This window comes from Eubalaena glacialis, chromosome 2 (assembly GCF_028564815.1).
Source record: "Eubalaena glacialis isolate mEubGla1 chromosome 2, mEubGla1.1.hap2.+ XY, whole genome shotgun sequence".
In the NCBI taxonomy this organism is placed as follows: Eukaryota; Metazoa; Chordata; class Mammalia; order Artiodactyla; family Balaenidae; genus Eubalaena; species Eubalaena glacialis.
This window is the reverse complement of record NC_083717.1, coordinates 66,143,431-66,152,618: the sequence shown is the minus strand read 5'-3', so window position 1 is coordinate 66,152,618 and position 9,188 is coordinate 66,143,431. Positions and strand designations below refer to the sequence as shown.

The 9,188-nt window shown below is 45.6% G+C and overlaps 1 protein-coding gene across 1 annotated transcript; it reads right to left on the bottom strand.

Annotated features, from left to right (window-relative positions):
* Positions 1 to 6,966: 6,966 nt before the first annotated feature.
* LOC133085079 (spermine synthase-like) lies at positions 6,967 to 8,355 on the bottom strand. Its single transcript, XM_061181951.1, has one exon. It carries the CDS (start codon positions 8,328 to 8,330, stop codon positions 7,233 to 7,235), a length of 1,098 nt encoding a protein of 365 aa, XP_061037934.1. The 5' UTR covers positions 8,331 to 8,355; the 3' UTR covers positions 6,967 to 7,232.
* Positions 8,356 to 9,188: the final 833 nt, after the last annotated feature.

The window sequence follows — 9,188 nt, the reverse complement described above, 5'->3', positions numbered from 1 at the left end:
TTATATATATGCATTTGTATGTCCTTCCCTCCATCCATCCTTTCATACATGTTTATCCATCCTACCACACATTTGTTCAATTCTCCAAATATACATACATACATCTGCTTGTCTATCCATCCATCATCCATCCATCCATCCAACCATCCGTCATCCATCCATCCATCCAACTACCCAATCCACAGAGCCCTCACTTCTGCTAGTCTACACTCTCCAAGTGGAGAGTGCAGCAAGACCTCCTGTTCTTTGGTCAGGTCTGGCTGACAGAGAGTGCTTCCTGTAAAAATCTGTGTCCTCATGAAAGCACGTGTCTCTGTGATTTCTACCCATTGGTGTATATGACGGCTCTGCAAATATTTGAACCTCACTCTCTTGTCAACTCATTTACAAAACTCTCTCCTCCCTCCCCAAGCTTCGTCCCTCCCCAAAGACCAGCAGTCTTGTCTTCTCCTGGAAAAATTCCCTGGATTCCTTCCATGAATCCTTCTGAAGTAGGTATTGCAGACCTTCTTTTTTGGTCAGGCTCCCTGTTTTTCCTCAATATGGTGTTCCATTGTGGGTCCTGAGCAGCTCAGAGTTGGGTGGGGCTCTCGTTCACAGTGGATGCTATTCTATTACTGTGGCCTCATTTGGGGTCTGATGGCCTCATCTCACTGGTCATATAATGCGTGGCCAGGTCGCCCAAACCTACAAATTATTTTCACATGTGCCACTAATTCCCCATGTGAACCTCAACAGTGACCATGGATCCAGCTGAAAAAGTGCTTTTTGAGGTTTTCTTTTCCTGCTAGAAAAGATTAAAAGTGTCTTCTTCTGCTAAGCATTACTTCCAATCACTCACCAGGGTGAAGTGGTTGACTTTCCTACTTGGAGGGATTTCTGGGGTCTAAGAAGGCTTCCCTCCATCCTCTCTTGTCTGCAAGATGATGCCTGATATCTCTCCATTGGGACGTCATTGATTTTGTAAAGCTTTAATCCTGGTTAGAATATTCATGACCCTAGGAATGGAGGAGGGAGGATGTCACACTATGTCACACTCTTCCTGGTCATTTATGCCACATATGGAGAAATTGAGGTTTTTAAGATCAAGGTTCAGTAGGAGGTAAAAGGGAGGCTCCAGTCCTGAGCTGGGGTGGGGAAATGGACAAAATAGAGGGCACAAAGTTAGACTTCACTCTTTTGCCTTAAATGAGCTCCAGTGTGGCTCCCTCAATGTTCAGTAAATCTTATGCCTTTGGGTGCCTACTGTACAACCCAATGGCTTCCTGTAGGTTTTGCTTTCCTTATAGTATTCTAAGTTCCGTAGCTTCGCCTGCATTCCTCTCTGTGCCTCACCCAGGCCTGGACACATAGGTGCTTCTCTCTCAAGTAGTCCCTGTCTGGGTGCAGATGCTCCACGGAGATTGTAAAACAGACATAGCCCTTGTCCTACTAGAGGCTACACTCTGAGATGGGATGACATTTGGCAACAATGGTGGGAAGGCCTTTTGTGCAATGGGAGAGGCAAGTGGGAGTCGGCAGAAGGTCCAGGGTGTATGTGCCTGGGCCAAAAATACTGAAAGGTTGGTAGAGGAGCCAAGATGTCATTGAGGAGGAAGCGACAGGGGCTGTTTCAGGCACAGGCATGGCTATGACTTGTGAGCTGAGTGAAATTCAGTGATGGGAGTGAGGGAGATGGTCAGACGGAAGAGGGAGATGGGAGGGAGGGCGTTGTGGTGGCAGCAGTGGGATAAGTCTTCGTGAAAAAGCGGGTTTACAAAAACAACAACACTAATGGCTCTCATATTTCCAGCACTTCCTACATGTCAGATGCTGAACTGACTGCTTAATACAAATAATCTAATTTCAGCCTTCCCACAGCCACTTATGAGTGACAGAACAAAACTTACTTATTTATTTCCTTGGGAATATTCACGGCCCCCACTGACCCCACCTGCTCCTGATGAAGAGAACTCTGTCTGTGCTCTCTGAGTTTTCTTCCTCCAGTCCTCTCCTAAAAAGGATGGATTCTTATGGGAAGGAAGATGGGGGTGGTCAAGAGGAGGGAAAAAACCCTGTGTAGCTGAGGCTGGTGGGAGTATTTCATGGTTGTGCTCTGTAAGATGCTCCAGAGCAACTAGGGAGATGACAAGAGGATTGAGGAGTGGAAGGGGGGGTGGGGATTTGAAAAAATATTATTGTGAACTATTTGAGAGTTTCTAGTGCAAATGGAATTCCTTGTAAATTATTTTTGACTGCTAAATAGGACTGGACCACATGGGTCTTTGGATTTATAAAATTTGTATGGGGATCATTTTCCTTTGCAGATGAAGTGAATAGAGCTAAGAATGGTTAAATAATTTGCTCGAAGCCACGCTGCCAGAAGTGGTTGGTACCGAGATTTGTTGCCTGCCTCTGATGACATTCTTGTTTGCCATGCTGTGTATTCCCTGGGCCTGACTCATAGACATTTAGAAGTGGAAGGGACAAGGGACCATCTCAGTCAGTTGTTTGGTTAGTATAGAAACTGAGGACCAGAGAAGGGGGACAGTGGCCCAAAGAGAGACATGGAAGAGCCAACAGATGGGAACCTCAGCTTCCCACCTCCAACAAACCTTATCCTCTCTCTTTACTGAGTGCTCACTTTGAGGTAGACCGTGCTTAGAGCTTTACGACTGACATCCTTTTACTCCCTAACAATCCCCAGAGGCAAGCATTATTATCCCCATTTTACAGAGGAAGAAACAGAGTGACTTTCTGGTATTCATCCACTTTAGAAAGAGTGAGACTGGAATTTGAAACCAGGCCTGTGTGATTTAAACTCATGCCCTCCACAGCTCTTTCCTCACAACTTGGTTTCATGCTTAGGTTACTAAGATACTAGAATGCTTTGGTTCTCTAATTTTGACTTCTTAAACAAAATTATATTCTATTTATAGTTGGGTCAAACATCTAGGTACAAGAGAAGCATTTTTCATGCAAAATTTGACAGTGTTTACAATTGATGTCGGAGAGGAAAGATGGTGGGGGGGAGGTTCGGGTGTAGACACGACAGGGAATCACCTGTTGGGTGAGGTTTCTGAACCAACGGTGCAGAACTGAACAGAGAGAGGCCTCTGGGGGTTTATTTGTTCCTTCTTCTCCCACTGGAATGAAGCTGACAGAAATATTCCACCTCTGAGGTGGGGTTATTTACAGCTGCTTTACTCGGGGGACACTGGACACCAATCCTCACCCACGTGTGTGCACATTGCGCGCACACACACACATTTTATTTATTAAACAGTAAGTATTATGTGCAAAATACCCCATAGGCCTGTACCTACCACACATAAACAATTCATTGCCTCATCTCTGAAAGATGTTACAATCCAGCAGAACAGATGGGATGAGCTCACCAGGAACTTCAAGGTAATATGCGAACAGTATGTGCCTCCAGAGAGGGATAGGTGGGTGGGGGTGGGGAGGGAGGGCTCAGAGGACCAAGTCATCCGGTCTGGCTTAGAAATCTGGCAAGCTTCCTGGAGGAGGTGAGGTTTCAGCAGGGCTTTAGAAGAATGGGAATTTCTTGCCCGTCAGAGATGCAAGGAAGTGATTCTATATTTATGCGTATATTTCTTCCTACAAAATATTCCCTTTTCTATCTTCTAGTTAAAAACCCATCAACCAAATTCCTTCAAGTGCTTTTGTTATCCTAAGTTCTCTGATGTTTTTCTCCCTCTGCCTAACTTTATTGTTGATTCCTTGTGAAATAAATCATAATTGCCTACTGTCACAACATGAGAACCACTTGACAGGCCTCTATCCTGAGATACTGTCACCGCCCGTCAGCCAGCTGGCTCTGGGGTTGGGAGAGGGGAGGGAAAGAGCCCAGCAGCCAGACTCAGGGTCCCAAGGCCCCAGATCATCTCCCATAATCAGGCAGGATTGTCCCTTTCCACACATGCCCAGCAGCAGGAGAAGATACATGTGCTACAATGGGGGCATTTAAGAACTCCCACTCCTTAAAAAAAAAGATATCTGAACAGCCCCAATTTTCATCCTCCTTCTGGCCAATTGGCAGTTTGTAAGTCACCACCACCAGATGACAAATTGTTACAGGGAATGATCAATATATTTTTCAGTGGAGCTGGCATTTGGGAAAAACAGACTGACATACAAAGAGACAGTCTTGGAAGCGTTAATGCTCAGAGGCTACCAATGAATCAATAAGTAAATATTTCTTGAGTGCTTATATGGATAAAAGGCAGCATCGTGCAGCGATTAACAGGGCCGGCTATGGAGTCAGATGGATCTGGGTTTGAATCTTTGATCCACTGCTGGCAAGATGTGATTGATATTGGGCAGGTTCCTTAACTACCATGCACCTCGGTTTCCTTGTCTGTAACATGTGGGCTGGCGGCCAGGATTAAATCAGACAATACGTTTAACACTTCACATGCTTCTGACAGTTCCTAGTATGTGATGTGCGTTCAGGAAATGCTGTTGCTGAGATTGATGTCATGGTACCTAGGCTCCGAGAGGAGTTTAAGAGATGACAAGGTTCCTGGTTTGCAAAAGTCTAAAACTGAGCTGAAGAGACCAGACACCAGCATCACAGAAAATGGGCAAAAGCTTCAGGTTGGAGGTGGCTGATTCTGATTGTGGGAGCAACAGAAGGTTTGAAAGCAATTGCTCATTCCATGTGGCTGGATTGATCAGGGAAGATTCCAGAGAAAATGGAGACTCACCAAATGGACCTTAAAAGAAAACGTCATCTGAGCATCTGCTACAGGTTGGGTGCTTCCAGGATACCTTCAAGGGAGGTGTGTTTTATCTCCATATTACCCACAAGGGATCCGAGACTTAGAAAAGTCAAGCCAGATAGTTAAAAAAATAGTGGGGTGCTGGTCAGCAAGTTTATGGGGTTGGCAGGATACACGTGGTTATGTGTGCAGTGTGGGGCTACAAGGTGCTCTGGAAGCCAGAGGGCAAAGGAGCACCCATGATACAGTCAAAGGCCACCTTAGGACGATGCTAAGGAAGCTTGAGCCCTGAGGGCTCTCACTTGCGTGGGCCCCTTCCCAGGTCACATGTTTATAACTTTGTGTCATTTTTCTTGAACAAGACTCCCCAGTTGTTTAAGCTTTAGTCCCCACAAAATCTGGATCTGTCTCCGCATAACCATCAGCCTTGTGGGACTCAAAGCAAGGTGGAGAGGTCTGAGTGGTCAATGGAGAATTTCCAGTACAGGCATTCATTGAAAAAACTGAGTCATAGCTTGTTGGTTCTCTGCCTAAAACCATCTATTCATTACTCAGCAAAGGCCAAGGACCTTACTGTTCCTACCAGGCCTTACACTGGGTGGCCGTACTGCCCCAGCCTCCACTTCCTCCTGCTGTCCTCCTGCTCAGATGGCCCCAGCTGCAGCGGCCTCCTTGCTGGTCCCTGAGTGACCCGGACACACTCCTTGGCCCTTGCTCTCCGCAGGCCTGGAACTCTCATCCCCAGCGGTGCCCATGGCTCCTTCAAGTCCTGGTTCCAGTATCATCTCCCCAGGTGCGCTTCCCTGACCTTCGTATTTCAGTTGCCCTTTGCTTGCTTTATTTTTCTCCAGAGCACTCATGATCTTCTAACTATTCTCTAGTTTACTTATTTACTTGATTTCGTATCTCTCTCCCCTCACTGCACTGTCACCTCCATGACGGTGGGGATTTGTCCATTTGGCTCACAGCTGCATCCCCGGTGCCTGGAAAAATACCTGGCACATGGGTAGAAGAACTAGTAGGTGCTCAATAAATGCGAGTTGAGTAAATGGCTGGATGAAGGAAGGGCAATCAGACAAAGTTCTGAGTGTGACGAGCAAGGCAGATGCACAGAAGTAGAATTCCGACTCAGGAGGGTCCGTGCCGTTCAAGAGAGCGCCGCAGAGCATGCAGGTGGGATATCAGGGCTGGAGCCCAGGATTTTCAATACCAAAGCCCAGTTCTTTCTATCACACCCATGTTTTCCAGACTCCCTCGCTTTTCAGGGATAGTACTTCAGGCATAAAGAGCGTGTCCATTTGCTCCAGGCAGAGTGGATCTGCTGGATTTTTTTTACACATAAGGTTTCTGAGAACTGTTTTATTTGAGGAATGAGATCTTGGTTTGAAAAAGATGGAACCTTCTACAACACCTCGCCATTTTTTGAAGACGGCACCTCACGGTGGGCACTTGGCATGAATGAAAGCCCGAGGGTCAGGAGGGGGAGGCAAGTAAAGCTGCCAGGTGTGGAAAGGCCCTGGGAAAACCCAGCGGGATGGGGATGCAGGCTGTGCAAGGACCTCGGACACTGAAGAGTCTGGACCAGGTGCAGAAGGCACCAAGGAGTCGGGGCATCTCGAGGAGAGACAGGTGATGAGAGCAGCTGTTGGGAGAATGTGGCTTGGCCTGGATATCCAGGAGGGACTGGGGCAGAGAGGGCAGGGAGAGGAGCCCAGAGGCAGTGAGGGATGTGGAGGTGGCCAAGGTAATGGAGAAGAAAGGGCCCTGGTCAACATTTCCCAGGACTCCAGTAAGTGGACTTCAAGCCCACAGTGCCAGCCTGTGCTGGGACCCCATCTTCTGGCGTCTGCTCTCCACTTGGCTCTCACCTGGCTTCTCCCAGCTCCTGGGTCTCAAGCCAAACAGAGGTAAGAGCGGGGCTGGGACTTGGGTGAGAGGAGTCAGGCATTCACCCCAGCAGAACATTGAAAGGGCACCCAAAACTCAGTAATCAAGATAAATACAATTTTAATGAAGTTTTTTTTTTTCTCATTTGTAATTTTAATCGAAGCATTGCTATTCATTTTTTAAAGTCTTTCCTTATAAGCACCAAATTTTAATACCTATGTCAATTTGGGGGGGAAAGAAACTCCCGTCAAGAGCTTCCCTCCAGAAGAAAACAATGATGTGCATTCCTCCAAACAACCAAATTCGAAGTCTACCAAAACAGAAACAAAAAAAGCCCACACAGAAAAACAAAAACAAAAACAAAAATCACATTCTAGGGGTTCAGTGCATTTAGCAGCCTTCACTGTGCTGTCTAATCATCCTTCAGCTGACTTTCAAAAAAATAACACCCTAGCTCATCAAAATATACATTTTCCATTTGATTTTTAAATTAAAAAATAATTAAAAAAAGGAAACTTGAAGGAATTCACAATCAATTGCCTGACTCCTTTCGATGTCATGTACAGCATACGAAGGTCAGGAAGGCTATTTGCAGCACACATGATTAGGGGAAATTGATTTTCAAGGTTTAGCTTTCTTCCAAACAGTGTAAAATACCCACAATTCCAAGTATGAAAGGACACAGACGATCTCCTTCGAGAATTCCACAGGACAATACAGGCGCCCCAGTTGTTCTTCATAGAGTGACAGGGCTTCCGTCAAATTGACACAGTTCCTCTGTGTAAAATATTTCCCATCCTGTTTCAATACTTTCATTGAGAGGTCAAGAATCAGTCTGAGAAACTCCCATGTGGAATCTTCTTCCGGAGATGTGGAGATTGGAACAGCTGTCAAATCATTAATCACATAATCAAACTCTCTCCCTTCTTTGGCGTACCTCTTCAGTACTGGAATACAGTCTTCTATTAGAACCTGATAGCAGTCTCCTTTAAGATTGTCTAGGACATCACCACATGTTTTTCGCATGTATTTCTTACATCCGTCAATCACCATTTGGTCAATCTCTACCATAGTGACCATCTTTGGTTTCAGTTTGACTATTTCACATAATATGCCTCCATCTCCACCTCCTAGAATCAGTACATCTTTGCCAGTGTAATCTTCTTTGCCGCTGCCCATGATGGTCCGGGTATACGCCAGATCACTTTCCGCCAAATTAACATCCCCACTGAGGATGAGAATATTTCCAAATTGTTTTGAGTGTAAAATTTTAATGTTCTGGTAAGGTGAGTCTTCATCATACACCACTTCATCTATGTCGTACTCAACCAGGCGGCCGTCTGCAGTGGGCCAGTATCTGTCAATGGCCCCTCCTCGAACTGTGGGTGGTAATCGCTTCACCCGCTCAGTACTGTCCTGACTCAATTCTTTCATTCTTTCTTCTACTTTGTTCAAAAGACTGTCAACTTCTTTGCCTTGCGCATCACCGTCGTAACTCTGAAGGTCCAGCAACACCAATCCATGCGGGTAAATTCTCAAATTGGCAAAGCTGCCGTTTTTGTTTATGTAGGTCGCTAAATAGCCATGGTCCTGCCAGGTGTGCACCGACTCCGTCATCCCCCGCTCCTGGAAAATGGACTGGAGGCCTTTCAGAATGGTCTCACCATCAGCTTTGGCGCCGAGCATGAAGTCAAGGGTGCTGTGCCGTGCTGCTGCCATAGTGAGGCGAGGCCCTGGGCCATGCCTGGGGGAGGTGGCCGGGGAGACTGGGGGGCCGCGCGGCATGTCAGGCTGCGGCCGGCGGGGAGTGCCTGAAGTATATTTTTTAAAAAGTCAAAATTAATGCAAAAATTCTGTGATGAAGAGAATATTGAAATTTCAAATATGGACAGGGATGGGAGGCATTCACTAAGTGAATGGATAAAGAAACTGTGGTACATCCAGGCAATGGAATATTATTCAGGGCTAAAAAGAAATGGCTCTCAAGCCAGGAAAAGACATGGAGGAACCTTAAATTCATATCACCAAGTGAAAAAGTGAGCCTGAAAAGGCTATGTACTGTATGATTCCAAATATACGACTTCTAGAAAAGACAAAACTATGGAGACAGTAAAAAAATCAGTGGTTGCCGGGGGGTCGGGGGAGAATGAACGGATGAACACGTGGAACACAGAGGATTTTTAGGGCAGTGAAACTACACTTATATGACACTACAATGGTGGATACATGTCATTATTCCTTTGTCAAAACCCACAGAAGGTAAAACATCAAGAGTGAATGGAATGGTAAACTAGGGACTTTACTGCTAAAGTTTCAGTACTGATTCATGAGTTGTAACATACACGCCACATTAATGTAAGATTAATATAATGGGGAAACTGCAGAGGAAGAGGGGAGTACATGGGAATTCTATACTTTCCACTGAATTTTTCTGTAAATCTGAAACTGTTCTAAAAAATGAAGTCTATTAATTGAACAAAATCAAAATCGAAGCAAAAACAATCTATAATGAACAAAATATCAAAATTTCAAATACAGACAGGACCTTTTGGCAGGGATTAGGGTGAGGTGAGTGAG